Source organism: Crinia signifera, chromosome 1, assembly GCF_055691185.1.
Source record: "Crinia signifera chromosome 1, ASM5569118v1, whole genome shotgun sequence".
Taxonomy (NCBI): Eukaryota; Metazoa; Chordata; class Amphibia; order Anura; family Myobatrachidae; genus Crinia; species Crinia signifera.
Genome location: NC_139217.1, coordinates 49,235,681 through 49,254,274, shown reverse-complemented (window position 1 = coordinate 49,254,274; position 18,594 = coordinate 49,235,681). Strand labels below are relative to the sequence as shown.

At 44.0% G+C, this 18,594-nt stretch overlaps 1 protein-coding gene across 2 annotated transcripts in view; it reads right to left on the bottom strand.

Moving 5' to 3' along the window:
* FGFR3 (fibroblast growth factor receptor 3) overlaps nucleotides 1–18,594 on the bottom strand; it is a 78,908-nt gene that overhangs the window by 32,726 nt on the left and 27,588 nt on the right. For both annotated transcript variants that reach the window (XM_083150931.1, XM_083151016.1), the window contains exons 3-4: nucleotides 15,032–15,295; nucleotides 11,605–11,658 (exon numbers count right to left, since the gene is read on the bottom strand). In XM_083150931.1, coding sequence (XP_083007057.1) covers nucleotides 11,605–11,658; nucleotides 15,032–15,295 — 318 coding nt within the window. The remainder of the gene's footprint in view (nucleotides 1–11,604; nucleotides 11,659–15,031; nucleotides 15,296–18,594) is intronic.

Here is an 18,594-nt window from a genome sequence, read left to right as displayed (position 1 = left end):
TTTTTTTTTTTTTTACACAACATATTTTTAAGCATTTGAAATAGATAATGTAGATGTATAAAGCATCAGCCAACCACCTTCTGTTATTTTTTTCAAACACAGCCAATGACAAGGCAGCTAGGAGCTGATTGACTGCTACTTTATCTCCGCCCACTTTATTCTGAAAGGTCTAGAGCATAGACCCCCAACCAATCAGAATCTGTCATCTTTCAAACACAGCCAGTAAAATGATGAGGATTGGTAATTTCTCTCTGTCCAAGCTTTGATAAAAACTACCCCTGTATCTGCATTATGATATCATCAACTGCCGACATTTACATAACATTCCAAAGGACAATTTGCTGCTGCGCAAAGGCTGCTAAGTCCATCATGCGCAATAAGGTCGTACTGTGCCACAATTCCCTTAAATATAGCTTTCTAGTGGGGGTCTGAGTGGCAAGTGTTATATGGGAGCAAGTGTGGGACATGGGGGTTTCCAAGTTTTTTTCCAAGGCATCAGAGGCCGGCTGAGTGCGTTACTGAGGCAGGTGGTACCATACAGTCAAAATCGTACACAAATACATTGAAACGGAGGAATAATGAATTTGGTCATAGAATTTCAAATAATGCTATTACTGACCACGGTTTCATACACTGTATAGCTGCCATTGGTAAACTAGGACTCTTCAGCTGTTATGGAAGCAGAGGTGCAAAATCCGCTGCTAGGCTGTGACTGGTGGGGCATGCTGGGACGTGTAGTTTTACAACTGTTTAGCTTTAAGAGCCACTGTATACTCTATGGCACATGACCTCATTTTCGAAAAAAAAAAAAAAAACTACAGGCCCAGGAATACAAGGCAAACGTCACAAAGCGACTGACAGTAGGTGAAATACGAGCGCCTGTATGCAAATTCTATCAACATTTACATTTCGGTGTAATCTGCCCCACTGTATGCATACACACAGATTGCAACACACCTCTAACATTACCCACTGTTCTTATCTCTCTTTATTTACCACGCAGCATGGACACAAGCCAACGCCAAAGGACAATATTGGCATAGGGCAGCGAAATTTTTAGATCGATAGCAAGCAAGATGTTAAATATTAGAGTTTCGCAAGAACAATGTGTATTATTGACTTAAACCTAAAGGTACCATCATCCAATGTACATCCAAGCATACAGTGAGCAGGGTACAGGAGAATCCAGCTTACTGCTCTCCACTACCAGGTCACTCACACACACACACACACACACACACACACACAATGGGAGACTAGTCTAGAACATTGTTCTAGATCCAGTCTAGCCAACCTGTGACCCTCCAGCTGTTGTGTAACCACAAGGCGGTCGGGATACCCTAAATACCCTGCACAACTTTACAGAGAATATTCGTCCATTCCCCTCATGTTATTCCTTGCCCTGTCTATAGTCTACTCCATGTTAGGGCCTTGGCTGGAATCAAAGCCAAGAACCGAGTGATGTGAGGTAGCAATGCTAACCATTACACCAACCGTGCTGCCCAGCCATCACCTATGACAAAACCTTTATCAAAGGCAATCTTTATACAATCAGTGGACACTTGTGTTATGTTCTTCATAACCCCTTGGGAACTGCTGTATGCTGTGATCTTTGAAGAAGACAGGCCTGACCCTCCCTGCTCAGGGCGGGGGGATGATGTCATGTGGCATCTGTGCCCGCCCCCAGTTCACAGAACGGCTAGCATAACATCGAATGATTTTTTTCCTCTGGGCGAGCTCATGCAAGCTGTTGTGTAAGTGTACACATCCGCTGGCAGCGTAGTGCGGGGATTCGGCGGGATGGGCGTGCGTATCTGCAGCCTAGCGTGCAGGACTGAATCGGACCCTAAATTCAGTGAAGAAGAAGAGGACAGATGTACTACGTGGAGCTACTACAGAGCTGTAAAAGACTTCTAAAACGACATTAAAACAGCGCACTGTATTAATAGACTAGATTCACTTCTAGTTAACATACACCAAACTTTGTGGGGGAAAGATGGGGTGGAGGAGGGAGGCAAGGGGTAATGAGGCCGAAGCAGGAAAACCGTCTTTTCGCACGCTGCAATTTCAGCACCTCCACCTCGGACGAGGAAGTCAGGGGATATGAGAATTGATTTCCTGACACACATACCGAGAATGTTCAGTGATACCAGATTCAGACAACAAGAACCTACCAAAGGGCATCCGCCAGCAGCCAAGTCAATCACAGACTCCCCCGCCAGAATACACGAACACACAAAATGATTGTGCCATTGTGACTAACGCTGTAATTATTACCCAGGATGACAACCTTAAGGTCAGGAGAACTAACTGTGGCCGACACTGCCAGGACAACGCAGCACTATGGACATAGACAGCACAGACAGGGGGAGATTTATCAAAGCTTGGGAGAGAAAGAAGTTGATGAAACAAAGCAGCGAAAAGTGCAAAGTGGGCCGGTGGAGCTGTTGTCCATAGCAACCAGCTTTGAGTGAGCAATTATCGAGTGCATTCTATAAAACAATAGCTGGATGCAGATTTGGTTGCTACAGACAACTGCCCCACTGGTCCGCTCACTGCTATATACGTCAACAGTACCAACCAATCAGCTCACGTCTGTCATTTTTCAAACACAGCCTGCAACATGGCAGTTAGGAGCAGATGGGTTGCTATTTTCTCTCTCTCTCTCTCCAAGATTTGATAGATCGAGCTCACAATCATTTCAAATCGATGATGGGTTTTAGGCGATGAGAAAGTAGGGACAAATAGAAGTCCGGATGACCTGGTCCACGACCAACATCAAAGCACATGAAATATTACTGGTGTTACTATATAAAGGCAGGACAATGACATCATGTTTTGGCTCCTAACTGAAATCACACATATTTTATATACAAAACGGAGATGCCTGGGATTCTGTCAGCACAACCCGTTGCCCTTCTCAGGCTAAAATAGACCAGTGTACCACATAACCAGACATTCTATATATAACACTGTCACACCCAACGGTCATGAAATAGCATCCAATCAGTTTCTACTTTATTTCGCACCTTCTAGGACAGGGCTGGGCAACACCGGCCCTCCAGATGTTAGTGAACTACACGTCCCAGGATGCTTTGCATTAGTTTTGCTATGTGGCCATGCTGAAACTGATGCAAGGCATGCTGGGATGTGTAGTTCACTAACATCTGGAGGGCCGGTGTTGCCCAGCCCTGTTCTAGGAGATAATAGATGGAATCTTATTGGTTCCTATGGGCAACATCCAATCTTCAATATAACTCCCATCTTAGTAACTTTACCCCATCGAGTCCATATACATTGAAACATCTCATTGTGCGTCCACAATATCTGCCGGGGTCTTGCTGTCAGATGAATTATCTGTAGCAATGGGCTAAGGGAACAAGGCTAAAGGATGGGAAATTATTAACCCTTTGAGTGCCAAGGTGGCTGTGAGAGATCCTCCAAACATCCGTTAAAAAAAAATCCGTAAAAAAAAAAAAAAATGCCAGCGCCTGCTCTTTTTTGGGGTGCAATATTTAAATAAACTTCAATTCATTGACTCGGCTGTATTTGTTTATACTAAAAGAACAGTCGCTGTGAGCAGCGCTGGCATTTTTTTAGTAAATTCTCTCACCGCAACGTTGGCACTAAAAAGGGTTAAGAAGCGATACAGTCTACTGCACAGATATACGACCCCCCCCCCCCTCCTTTCCAACTGTGCAGAAATCAATGGACACATACAACCTTCTAGCTCTAGAAGGAGTCAAAAAGCATGAAAAACACACAAGGTTGATTAAAACCTTCTATCGATCAAGAAACTCCGTAATAAGAAAGCTAAAAAAATATAAATAAAATAGTAACCCCCCCATATAAATAAAGCTGGTCAATTTACAACAATTAAACAACAGCAACAGTCGAGCTGATCAGCAGTTTCTTGGCCACCTTAAAGGTTGCATCTAGTATAAGAAAAAAAAAAAAAAAAAACGAACAACACAAATAAAAATCCCTTATAATGCCAATGGTAATAAGCAGATGCTTTGGCAGAATGATTTATTTTCCTCCAGAGATCCAGACAGGCAGCGACAGGCCAAAAGCGGGTCCCTGCTGAACCCTTGCTAACTTTTACTATTTCGTTGCTACAATTTAGAAAGTAATTGTCTGTCAATGCCAGGAAACTCTGCCAAATGTGTCCACGTGAAGCAAACGCAGTTCTGCAGAATGACAGTAATGGTTTTCTTTGTGCTTGTGTATCACACAGGACGAGTTCCTCAGCTTCATCGCTAAAGACCAGCAAACAGGAGGACAGCGCTGGGAGCAGATTTGGGATTATCCTCTGCCGCTGGACAAGAGTGCATGATCTACGGCAATACAAACAAAATAAGCAGGCTGCTCCCCTGGATCACCCAGCCCGGGGTGCCGTTCAACAGAGCCCCAGAGACTTAAGGCTTTTGAATGGGCCTCACTCTCATACCCCCAACTCTGCAGCCATCTTTATTTATAGAATATGAGTTCTAAGTTTTTAAAACAAGTTACGGTGCACATTTCATTCCGTTTCCAAACGGGGATCAAAGCTTCAGGGAAATCTCAAGTCCCTGGAGAAATGTGTTTGTTTGCAGTTTTGGAGGTAGTAGCGGCTCCTTGCCAAATACCTTTGGAAAGCACAGTGTAATTGTACATCAAGCCCAAGAGGAATTGGCAGATGAAATCAGAATCCATTATAGCTTCTCAGCTTTGGTTGGCTAGAATCCCCCTGTGAATGCGCTCACCTGTGAACGCTGAGCGCAGGTGCAGTTCCACAGAATTCAGAAGTGCGTGGTTCAGGCAAGGCCTGCGGAGGCGATCAGCCATCCAACTACACAGACATTAAACTAAGCCCGGCGATCAGCCATCAAACTACACAGATAAAAGATGCCTTTTGGGGGAAGGTCTCAAGTATATGGGGGTTTGCATAAAACAAAATATCCTTTTTTTTTTTTTTTTTAATAAAAAACAAAGTTTTACAGAGGGTGCGGTATAAAATGTCATCATTCAGATTATTGACATGGTCATTATGCCGACAAATTATGTCGACCGCATTTTTACAGAATTTAGGCCCCAACCTTAAACACTAACATAATAATGTTCACTTTGTAAACGTCAACAGAACGACTCCACACCGTCCATGTATAACTGATGCTGCTATTCCATTTGTGGGTGTTATGGATAATACTTCATTTTTATTCTTGGCGCCAAACTTGCAAAATCCTTAACATGGTGGCATTCCGAACATGGGCAAAGGAGTATTAATGTTGGGTACATGGGTGGTGGACGGGGCAGCTCTGCACCAATGAGCAGGGCAGGAGTTGGTGCACCACGAAATAGTGGTAGAAAAAAACAAAATGAAAGGAGCCGGTAATAAAATAGAATAGGCTTTATTTTTTATTTAAAGAATTATTTTAATGCAAAATATATATATTTTTAATTCTGCATAATGACCCAGGTGTATTTGCATTATATTTATAATAACCCATGAGCCATCAGCGCTGTGAGGCGTTACATGATCCAACCAATTATCACGAGGTTTCCCTCCAACACAAACAGGAGGAGTCCAGAGTCTGAGGGGGGAGGAGAGACACCGTACCCTTAAAAGTCTAATTATTTATTATTTTAGGGATATATCCCAACAGTAACCTAGACAAAAGACACCTAAAAAGACATTCTCAATAGTGACTCATTTTACTTCCCGAAAACACACAGTGATCCGTTCACAAACCGTGCATCACGGGACCGGCACCGGTGACTCTTATCTGTCCTCGTTTTAAAGGGACTTTTCTTCACTAAGATGTGAAAAGAGCATTAAAATAGGTCTGAACCAATGCTCCAATGCTCTATTAGCTGTAAATCATACAATGATTTTTTTTCAATTTGTACCTCAGCAGTATATCCCTTTAAGGGAAGGTTCCATATTACAGAAGAAAAACATATTATTCACACTTTGCTGGAAGAGATGAGGTTTGATTTTCCTCCACGTCTGACACTAAATACATGTTATCAATCACTGGAACTACTGACCTACAGGCCTTTTTGTAATGGAAAATTGCTTCACAAATTTAGACTTTCATATTTTTTTTTTTTTTACTTTTGTCTGGAAAGAGCTGAGTCTCACAGTAGCAGGCTGCATAACAGACACACCGTGTTCTACCCATCGCTAGGTACAAATACCCGCCGTGCCATCTATTCACCTACACATCTAATACCCCTTTTACACCAGAGGTTGGACCCGGGATATTGCCGCTCCAGTCCGGGGCAGGGCATGGTGTAAATGGGCTGAAAAAAAAATAACACGGGTACTGTTCCCCGGGAATCTGACCTGGCAAATGTTCAGGGTCGGACACAGGGCTTATCCGGGGCTCAGGGTGGTGTAAATGGTCATTATCCGGGTTATTTGGTGGGTAGAGGGGCGCGAAGAGCTGATTGGTGCTTCTGCGGCTCTGGCAGATGATGTCATCTGCTGGAGACCCGCACAGTGCGCATGTAGCAGCGCAGCAGCAGCGTTACCACGCACTGTGTTTACAGCCTCATCTGGTGCAGCACACACTGGCTGTCACGCAGTGTGTTCCACTTTGGCTGACCCCAAACCTGATCTGCACCATTATGTCTGCAACTGCAACACAGCTACTCCGTCTGCCATCTTTGCTGCAATGCTGGGAGCAGAACCCACCCCCTCCCTTTTCCCTTTCTTGTGACCTCATCTCAAACAGCCCAAAGGTCCATTTTTAATGACACCAGCAAGGAAAGACAGGGCTGATCCGTTTTCAGTGTGAAAGGGCCTTACCCGGGAATAACCCGGATTGAATTGCAGTGTAAATGGGGTCTGAGGCAGGGCATGCCCTGGCAATTTCCCGTGTTCGATTTCCCGGGTCCTACCCGGTATTCTGGTGTAAAAGTGGTATAATCCAGGGACTGGCAGATCTATGCATTTTACTCTTTGTATGGTGCATATCCTCCCACATTTGGTGAAAATTTCAACATAACAGCATTTTATCACCGTTTATGGGGGTTATTCTCGAATAATAATAATAATAATATTTATATAGAGCTTTTTCTCAATGTGCTTAACAGATAGAATGAATGTAATACAATAGAGGAACAATAAAGTACAAAAAAGCTTTTCATAAACGATACTTATGGGAATTGCAGAAATGCTTGAATAAACAGGAAAGTCTAGAGTCTGTTTTAGAAAGATTCTAGAGTGGGGGCCTCTCGAACTGTGCAAGGAAGAGAGTTCCAGAGTCGTAGCCGCATGGCTCCCAGATGAATTACGTCAGATTCTAGATACTGCTAAAAGTCCTTAATCTAGAGATCACAGTACTCGGCTTAGACAGTATGGAATTAGAAGCTGCCTCTGGTAATGTTATGCGAGTAGTAACCTATAGCAACTAATCATAAAGAAGTTGTGACAGAACCATAAAAGGGAAAGATTTATTGGTAGAAAGTGGTAAGACAAGTGCAGGACATCTTCCAGTACATATTCCGACTGCACCTTAATTGAATGTTCAGTGCATTTGGCCGAAACCAAATTTGGCAGAGTTTGCAACTGTACAAGCAGAACGTCCCTTTCCCGTCACGCAGAACAAACCAAACTTTAAGATCCTATGAATACACTGACGTCATTCCAAATTGACTGCCCTATAAAGGAATCTATGCAGGATAGGATGTTAACAGGGCCCCCTCTCTCCCACCCAATATAGAGTGTGACCATTATTGCCACATTATACATAAAGTTTTTTATTTTATAAAACTGTCCCACAGATAATGGTGCAGAAAATGTAGCCAATGAGACATTTGCTTTCATTTTCTAAATTGCACTACAACAATGACAGGAGGAATCCGATTGGTAGCCAAGGGCAACACCTTCAATTCAACGCAGCCAAAAGCTAAAGTAAACATTTTTTTTTCTTTGTACTCTTGATTAATACCTACAGTGAAGTATACTTTATGGACTGTTCATCTCATCACCGGCATCAGATTTATGTTTTTTTCCCATCGGCTATTGCAAACAATATGTGTAAAATACTGCGTGTTTGTGTTTAACCTGGCAACGTGTACAAGGCGGTGTGTGCGCTATAAGAAATATACAGTAATATGTAGCAAATGCTGCCAGCTACGCCAGCGTTGACATAAAATATGGGTACGCTCACTAACGATCATTGTCCTAACGCTGCGGGGGAGTAGTATTGACAAAAAAAAAAAAAAAGGAGAGAAACTTATATTTATATTTCGCCTCAAGACACAAAATTCCATTAAGAGACAACTGAAGCTAAGAATCCAGTAAATAAACACATACATAATGTTTTACCTCACAGTATTGCAGCATTACTAGAAATTCATTTACAGCCGGCTCTTAGGGAGATGTATGAAGCAGTTATAAGGGAGGAGCCAGAGGAGACGTGGCCCATGGTAACCAATCAGCACTGAAGTAACATCTATAATTTGCATAATAGAAAATTATACAGAGCAGCTGATTGGTTGCCATGGGCCACTTCTCCTACCTTATCGCTGCTTCATACATCTACGACTTAAAAACCAAACAAAGCATGAAGCTATAGTCTTGATAAAATTAGTTAAAACTTGGGGAGATTTATATAAGCTTTGAGAGAGATAAAGTAGCCACCAGCTCCGGTTATTTTTCAAACACAGGGGCGTGTGTACTAAGCCTTGGGGAGACATAAAGTGGCTGGAGATAAAGTACTAGCAGCCAGTCAGCTTCTAACTGCCATGTTACATGCTATGTTTGGAAAATGAAAGAAGCTGATCAGCCCCCGGCCGATATCGTACAGGACAAAATGTTCCAAAAATACAATTATTTTTAAATCTTTCCAACATCGGGGAGCGAAGGGGGGGGGGGGGGGGTGTTGGTTTGGGGAATATGCTGACCAGTAACAATGTTTCACCTTACTCCGAGAGTGCCTGCTTTATATATCAGGTGAAAATCTGTCAGAAAACCCACCAAGTAAAACAAGGGCAGCCAGTGTGAGAGGCTGCCCACGGAATTCCTTTGGTCGCTGCTGGAGAAAAAGGCGAAATTGTGTCAGATCAGGAGGATCTTAGCAAATGAAGGGTTCTCCAAAAACCACACGCCATCGCTGATGGCAAAGACTGGCACCATCCAAGCCACAATTACTGGCCCCCTCGGCTCTTAAGAGACATTGCTGGAACACAAGCAGCTACTACAAGGCTACGTTGCCTCATGTCGTTTTAATAGGAAAATGATGTAGGCTGAGCAAGAAGCTCTTCGAATCATATAAAAAGGCAACTGTGAGGCTGTTGTGTGTTTAAGTGTAGCAGGCATGCATCAGTGCGTCATGATATTTGAGGCTCAAGTCCTGCATCAAGCCGGTCACTTTTCTGCACAATGGAATTTCAAAACTAGGTCGTCATCCAACAAAAGAACATCAGTCAAAGAGTCGTGTCCCCCCCCCCCCCAAGAAAGATGTCCACACACTGATCACTGTCGTTCAGTTGTAGTCCTCTCCTGGAACAGTGCGTGTCTGAGCTCCTGGCATGAGGGGGACAGGCCAAGAAGCCCCTCAGAGGGATAGGTCCAGGGAAGCTCTCCATCCCCCCCATGGAAACGTGGCCAATGAGGTTTCCATCCCCTCACGGGGACATGATCAGTGAAGTTTCCATCCCCTCAACAGAGACGTGACATAACCAGTGAAGCCACTCATCCCGCCCAGCAGGATGTGACTGGTGGTGACCCCCCATCTCCCCAACAGGATGTGAACAGTTGAGACGCCATTCGTACTGTGGGCAGTACGGATGGTGTAATGGTTAGCATTAGTGCCTCACAGAGCTGAGGTCATGGGTTCTGTTCCCACCGTGGCCCTAACTGTGCGCAGTTTGTATAGTCTCCCCGTACTTATGTGGGTTTCCATCAGGAACTGTACTCCGGTTTCCTCCCACAATCCAAAAATATCCCTAGCAATAACACTAGAATGTCTGCGTGTGCATGTGTACATGTGGCAGGGAATATAGATTGTAAACTCCACTGGGGCAGGGACTGATATGAATGTGTGTGCGCTATATAAGAACCTGCTAATAAATCAATAAACTAAATAAAATTCCCCAAAGGATGGGATTAGATGCGCCTCCCCCACTTCAGAGGGCTACAACCAGATAAGCCCCCCATTCCCCGAAGACATGGGAGCAATAAAACCCCAGCAACCCCCAGACTGATGAGACCAGAACAGTTCCCCTGTCAGTCAATTAAAAACCTTTGCAAATAGGTAATGGAGCCTTTAACAGAATGGACCCATAACTGCTCAGCGGGACACTTCATTGCTGTTTTATTTATTTAAAAATGTTCTTGGTAAAATCCTGGTACAACCATAGTGACTACATGAAATCTGCATCATATCTTTGGCCGAGCAATGTTTGACCAACATTGAAACAAGCAACCTGACCCCAACTCAAAGCAAAAATAACACCAGAAACTTGTGGTTGGCCGGAGAGTCTCCAGGAACTTGTCGATGAAAGGGGAAGAGCAGACAGGAAATCAGGAATATACCAATGTTTGTGAAGATGGCTTCAGTTGGGGAACAGTGCGTTCCCCACCGCATACTTGTAGCCCTTATAATCCAAACTTTTTCAGTGGGTCCGGCTGTGGTTGGCAGGCTTACGTCTCAGGAGGAGGTAAGCCAATGGTGGCAGGTCGTGCTTTGTAATGCAGAATGGCAATTTCAGGACACATCTAGCTCGTGTCAGCAGAAAGTACAAAGGTGTAATTGCATTCTCTAGGAATTAGTGCCCTATCCTGTATGAGGAAAGGCCTGGGATTACCCCGGTAATGATGAAACGAGTAGGAACATGGTGTATAGACAGCTGACAGTAGACTTTCCCCGTGCCTGGATTATGGAGCTAATTCCTAATGAAGTGATCAGTTGAATGCTCAGGAACATTGGTCCACCAATTAAATGGCTGCTTTCAATGGGCCTAGGGGACAGTGCAATGTCATACCTCCCAACTTTTTCAACTGAAGAAGGGGGGGGGGGTGGAGGAGTCTCCCAACTGCCCCCCCTTGCAATGGGACACTGCCAGCCGCGGGAGGGACGGGGGAATGTCCCCAAAAATCGGGACGTTCCTGCGTCTAGTGGAACAGTTGGGAGGTATCCAGTGTTTCTGTTCTGGCAATCATAAGCATTGTATAAATATAGATGAAACTATATACCATCGTCACTTTAAAAAAAAAAAAACACAACTGATTGTATACCTTTCCAACTTTAACAAGGAAACATTTAATAAAAAGCCACAATGTCGTTTTCAGCTACTAACCCACCAGCTATTTCTCGTCAGAAAAACTACACACAGATGATATTGTACATGGACTGGAGCCTGCAGCGCTACACAAGGAATATTAATATCTAAAGCCGCGTACAGTAAGATGCGAGTGTAGGACTGGTTTAACTATATCCAGCGACAGCACTAGAGCCCCTTACTCACAGGTCTTCTTGTGGGACTCCATTAGCCCAGTGCTATGTATGAAAGCATTTTATCTTTATCCATGCTTTGATAAACCTCCCCCTATATCTCAATGGCCACTATAAAAACTCTATGGAGGAATTTTCAATGTAAAACGAAATGTACCTCTCTCCTCGACTTCGTCGTCGTCATCCTCGTCATCACCGGATGAAGGCATTTCTGTAGGAGGAAGGAAAGAGGAAGGAGCATTACTAATCACCTGGAAGACTGCCTGCAAATTAATTGTTCACGTGGAATCTACCAAACTTAGAAAAAGTACATTGCATTTTAAAATCGAGCCCTTTTTTTTACATCCGTCATCCCCACACATTTAATGTAATACAAAACAATCATCTACTATTATCCATAGTGAACAAACACAATAGGTTATAGGAAGACAAAAATATCTGATATAATAAAAGGCTAATGCTGAACCTCACCTTTAACACAGGGAATTCAAGTGTTTTGGGTGCCGGCAGCCACTAGATGGCGCCCAACGGAACAATTCAAGTAGAATCAATTCAATAAAACGTGTTACATAAATCAGTTAAAGGAACCCTTCGTCAAATAATGAATCAAGCTTCAAAAAGTGATGGTGATAAACAACCAGCTCCTACCTGTCATTTTACAAACCCAGCCTGTAACATGGCTGGTAGGAGCTGATTGGCTGGCTGTTATATCACTCTCCATTTCATCACTTTTTGAAGCTTGATACATCTGGCCCTCTGTGTGTAACATACATCCCTAAAAAGCTGCTTGGCTCATCTGTCAGCCTATCTGAGGACAACGGTTGCCTGTCCTAAAGATAAACAATTTTAATCCAAAAATATTACATATTAAGGTAGCCTGAATCATTCATTTTATTAAAGTGGGCCCGTCAGCATAGATCAGCTTTCCTTTTCATCAAAGACACATTACAATACAACAATGTACAACAATATTTCTTCTATGAGCCATTTATTATCGAAAAAGAGGTAGCACCACCCGCCTTTCACTATGTAAGTGTAACATTAGGCAAATGACATGGAACCTTGTGTGCCTCACGTTCCCCCTTTACTTGGATTGAGATCTGGGTGCAATAAGACATGGCAATAACTATGAAAGAATAAGCCCAGACAAAAGCAATGGAGCGCTGAATCAAGCATCATTTGTAGATATTTGAAAATGGGCTCTGGGCCACAAACAGACTAAGATGAAACAGTAATGTTATCATTTTCAGGACACATACACTGTAGTTTGGGGCCAGTAGTGCAATATGCTCAAATTATTATCAGCATCAGTTACAGGCTGACCCAGAGCCTGATTAAGACCTAAAATGGGCCCCTCTGGGAATTAGGCAGGGGCAGGGCTGGACAGGCTATCTGACAAATGTCAGAAGAAGGGACGATGGCCTGATGGGCCGTTCCAGCCACACACAGAACAGGGGTTGCCCCTGCAGCTCCACCTTCCAACACTCTGCTTGGCATAAAGAGATGGGGCATGATGTGAGGCCATGCCCCTGTAATTTAAGCCCCTCCCCCCATCAATCTCTCCAAACTTTCATAAATCTCCCCTGCAATTTTCTCAGTGGCCCTCAAACCTGTTGGGCCAGTTCTCAGCAGTAATCTAATAAAGAGAGACCTAAAGAGAGACCAGTACAGGAATATCAAATATCATCCAATCAGTACCTAAAAGTCACGTTAAAGTTTGTGTTTGAAAACTGACAGTTGGGAGCTGATTGGTACTTTATCTTCGTCCACTTAAACTCACTTCAAGGCCTAGTACATAGTCCCTTCATTTCTTTCCAGTTAATAAGTGCAGAGTTAGACAAAACACGTGCTAAGTAAATAAACTTGTAGTTAAAGGTTTTATTTGGTTTTGTATGGAAATTCCTGGTAACGATTCCTAGACTTAAAAAAAAAATCTAATAAAAAAAGTAAACTTCTAAGATTGAAGATTCAAAAAAACAAACATTTCTAGAGTCAGCCTTTGTGTTTCAGCATGATACCGGGGCATGGGGAAGAGAATGGAGATTTGATCCTTTAAAAACGTCTAGATTATTACTCTTCCCACTATCAAAACATTTGATCACTTTACCACCTCCCTGGACGCACAGCTGTTTTCAATCCAGAGAACCACCAGCTGCCCAATTTCAGACCCCCAACTTGCCCCCTTGATCCTTAAAGCATTTTAATGCCATTTTATAGACACAAACATTTTAGGATCTCAGAAGTTCCTCAAACTCTTCTCCTGTTACTATTTTAATAGCGAAAAGTAGATGGTGGGCTTGGGGAGGGGGACCTCTGGAAGGTCCAAATTTTGCTTTGACGATTTAATTGATGTGACCTCCAAATATCTGCCGGAATTTCAAATAATACGTGATTAAAAGCAGATGTATAACAAGGTGTCAGGAAGAATGACGCTGTTCAAGATCTCTCTTTCATTTCTGTTTAATCCTGACCAGAGAGAGACAGAGGACTCCCTTTGAGGTCTGACACACGGTCCCCACCAGGATGGCTGCTGGTTTACAGGACCAAAGGCCTCCGCTGCCCATCTCCCAGGCTAGATGTTAAAATTCCAGTCAGACTGCTGAACGGCTTCACACAAAGCAAGGATGGCTGCTGATTTACTGCTAACCCAGCTGGCAATAATTAATTGCATGCTGCTAATTATTTTGTAATTACGGGTTGATAACCAGCTCCGTCAAAGCACCCCGGCGTTTGGAATTTTCTTGTGGCTCAGAAATGCAACAACTTAGACTGGCATACTGAACATTAAGCAGTTCCTCACACTCAGCTGTAAGGGGCTTTAAAAAAAGATAGGGATACTAAATAACTAAAACAAAATTATAGACGGTATCACAATCATTAAAAAAAAGGTTTTCCCCATAGGAACCGCCTCTGTTTCACAAGTAACAAAAGCAACCTAAAACAATCGTTAATGAACATGTTGATAAGACGTCAGTACCTATGCATCAGTCCATTGATCGTTTTTGATTTTAAAGTTGTTGAAACAAGTAATTTAATCTTACGCAAAAGGGATTTTGGGGGAATCTTTTACACCTCCGTTTTAACCCAAATTGTTAGGATGAGTTTACAAAAGCAGTGGCTTTTGCAAGCGGACGTTTCTCTGAATGTTTACAACTGAAATTTGAAATGGCGATTATATTGAAAGCAAAAAAGAACAGTTATTGGCTTTTAATAGCACTGCCGCTTTAAATTTTGGGCAGGAATATGACGAGAAGCGGCCCGGTGGTGGAATCATTCATCTGGAACTGTTAGCTTAACAAATGGACTCTGCACTTACTGTGATTGAGAACCAAGACGGCGGGTTCTGTAAAGCACTTAAACATCACAACGCATAGACCGAAACGCTGTTTGGCTTGTCTTAGGAACATGAGGACTTTTAATGTGCTAATTGTCTGATCCTGTGAAGCAGTGGAGAGGCTGGTTAGCGTCTACCTATATTTTATAGAACGTACTTGATAAATTACATCTCTCAGTTTATTGGTTTCCGTAAATTTAAAGTTGTATCTCAATAAAGCTTTATCAGTATCAAAAGGTCAGCAACTTACCTGCTACTCTAATGGTGAAGTTCCGGAGAATCTCAGTAGTATGCCACAACGTACAACTATAAATCCCAGAGTCGTCATATGACACGTTTGTGATCTTCAGCAAGTTCTGTCTCGTGTGCGTCCGGTTATTGGCTGTAACCGCAATCCCATCTTTCAACCATAACATTTGCATAGGAGGGCTATCCACGCTACAAGACAACTCTATGGTGTCTCCAATCCCAAACATAAGCTCATCAAGAGGGGACAGGTCTCCGGTCAGGTAATCTGAAAGATGAAAAAGAAAACAAAATTATGTATTTTTTTTTTTTAAGAAATGGACAACCCACCTCGATCAGAACTGGAAATGTTTGTGGACCCCCCCCCCCCCCCCCTAGCGCTGACCCCACGGGCAAACCAGGTAAGTATACACACTAACCGATCCGCCTCCCTAATGTGTCGGTCAGGACACTCAGCTGGGAAAGCACTTAAAATTGTCTGCCCAGGTGTGATGTCGGCCCCACCTGCAGCCAGTGTGCGGGTGGTCAGCGGCTTGCCTAAACACACAGACAGAAACTCCAATATATCTGAAGATATATTATCACATCAGTTGTGCAGCACAACCGATAGACAGGTCTGAACAACATCATTCACAGACAAGTCGGGGATACAAACAGTCAATGGGCTTGTGATATATCGGCAGTTAAATTGAACGGACAGTATATATCGGCCGCTGTGTACCCCAGCTTAAGTACGGACCATATATAAATTCTCACAGATAAATAAATAAAAGAAGCATATAGAAGAATTATGCAGAGAAGACGTTTTTTCGAACAAGTTTGCAATCCATAAACCAATCAACACCGGTATTATCTGAATAATGAATCATTCAACAGCAACAACCAATTAACTTCATGAGAACAAAATGTTATCTGTTCATCTTTATGTTCCAAATAAATATTAGGAAAGATCCTACTAAAAATTAAATAAGAGAAACATAAATTTAATAGTCATTTCCTTTTCGTTTACTTCCAGGCGGTTTTATATTTGGCCATGGCGGATCGCCCAGTTATGCCTTCAACAGATTGCGTCCATTGCTTAAAAGCTTGTAAAAATACTGATCAGACGATGGTCTGTTTGCTAAAAACATAGAGTTATGTTAAAGAGGGAGATTTATAAAAGCTTGGCGAGAGATATAGGGGGCTATTCAATCCCGGGTCACAACGACGGGCCTGCCCAACAGCCTTGCCCCGGTCACGTTCTCAGCCCGCTTGACTGCATCTCGGTAGGCGGGATTCAATGTCCCGCCTGTCAAGTGCCGAAAAGGGGGTGTGGCCACGAGAAATGGCTGTGGCTCATCGAGATCTGGCCACGAGCTCGACAAGCCACAGCCGTTCTCTGCAAAACAAGCCCAACTGCTTTTAAAGTCGGGGTTGTTTTGACGAGATGCCTGTTTAGTGCTGTCTGGAAAGACAGCATTGAATAGGCGGCCACCGCTATTTTATCCATCGGAAATAGCGGCGGGGATTGAATACCCCCCAAAGTATCAACCAATCAGCTTCTGTTATTTTACAGGCTGCGGTTGAAAAATAACAGTTCTGAGCGGATTGGCTGGTATTCTATCTCGCTCCAAGCTTTGATAACCCTCCCCCATATAGTACATTTATGGCAATCGATTATCGGCCTTCATAATTTGCGGTTCCACTGTGGAGGTGATCCACTGAGCACATTAACGGACACACAGCACCGTCACTTATCAGCCACACTCCTGCATAAAGAAGCCACCCGTAGATTACAGTGATTATCGCGCTACAGCCTTTCCAGATGACCAAACAAGACCAAAACCCTACGCACTTTCCCATACATGCTTCACGAAATGAAAGAACTTTTGACAATACAATAGAGACATAAATAAATAAAATACTCGACAGGACTAGGTGACGGAAAACAAGTAATAATTTGGAAGAAATAATTACGAGCAATTTTTCAGGGTATTTACACAGGCAGGGGTTGCTTATTTTAGTTAAATCACTGACCTTGCCATTAAAATGAGCTCTAAACCAATTTGAAGGCTCAAAATAAACAGCAAGCAGTAAAACGCTGGCCAGATTTATACTCCGCTCCTGCTTCCTGTCACAGGCTTCTGTCAGGACACCATATTTACACATTTCTTACTCTGAAAACCTGCCCGAAAGGCCTGTCAGCGTAACACCCCTCAGGATCAGCCCTGTCAGAATAATTATATGAGTGATAAACAGTTTTTCACTGCTAAATGCCCAATTTTCTCCTCAACCTGGCGGAAAAAAAAAAAAATCAAGAAAGAGACAGGACACCTCTGGTGCTCTAGCAAGAAAATAAAAAAAAAAAAAATAAATCTGAAATGAAGACGTTCACCTAATACTTGAGAGGAATGCAAATATGAATTTTATATATTTGAGTGTGTGTATACATCTCCTATATATTTGGCTACATCTGTCACTCAAAGTGGGTGTCTGTGTCTATAACGCTCTGTTCCTGGACTTTCCTCTTAATGTGTGATTGCCTTCATCTGTGCTGAACACCTTTCTGAGAAATTAACCTGTTTAAAACAGGTGATGGCAATCATACATTAAGGGGAAGTCTAGAAACAGAGCATTGTGTCCCTCCTGGAGAGGGTCATTGCCAGACACCCACTGCCTTCCCATGTTGCCCAGCACTGCTACTCCAAAGCCACCAGATGAGCGCCCCCTCCCGCGATTTGCGGCAAAACCTCCCCTCCCCCCCCCCGCGCGCCCCCCCCCCCTCCCGCGATTCGCGGCAAAAACACCCGCTCCCCCGTGACCCCCCCTACCGCGATTCTCAGCAAAAACACCCCCGCGACCCCCCCTCCCGCGATTCGCTGCAAAAAGAACCCCCCCACGACCCCTCCCGCAATTCGCGGCATAACCACCACCCCGTGACCCCCCCCTCCCGCGAATCGCGGCAAACCCTCCCCCGTGACCCCCCCACCGATTCGCGGAAAAAACACCCCCCCGCGACCTCCCTCCCGCGATTCGCGGCAAAAAGAACCCCCCCGCGACCCCCCCTTGCACGATTGGCGGCACCCCCCCTGCGACCCCCCTCCCGCGATTCGCGGTACCCCCCCCCCCCCGCAATTCGCAGCAGCCCCAGGATTAAATGGCACATGCAAAACACTGACATGGCTATGGTCGACAATGAAAAAGGTTGACATGAGTTTTTGAAGATTTATTTTTAATTTTTTTTAATTTTTTCATATTCATTGTCATGTGTCGACATGGACACCAATGAAGTGGCACACTTATGTCAACATTTACATGTGTTGACCTTTCTGTGTTGATTTTTTCTTGTGGCGATTCGCGTCACACCCCCCCGCAACCCCCCCTCCCGCGATTCGCGGCACCCCCTCCCGTGACCCCCCACCTCCCGCAATTCGCGGCAACCCCCCACCGGAACCCCTGTGAACCCCGCCCTCCCGCGATTCGCGGCACCCACCCCTGCGACCCCCCCTCCCGCAATTCGCGGCACCCCCCCCCGTGATTCGCGGCAGCTCCAGAATTAAATTGCACATGGAAAACAGTGACATGGCT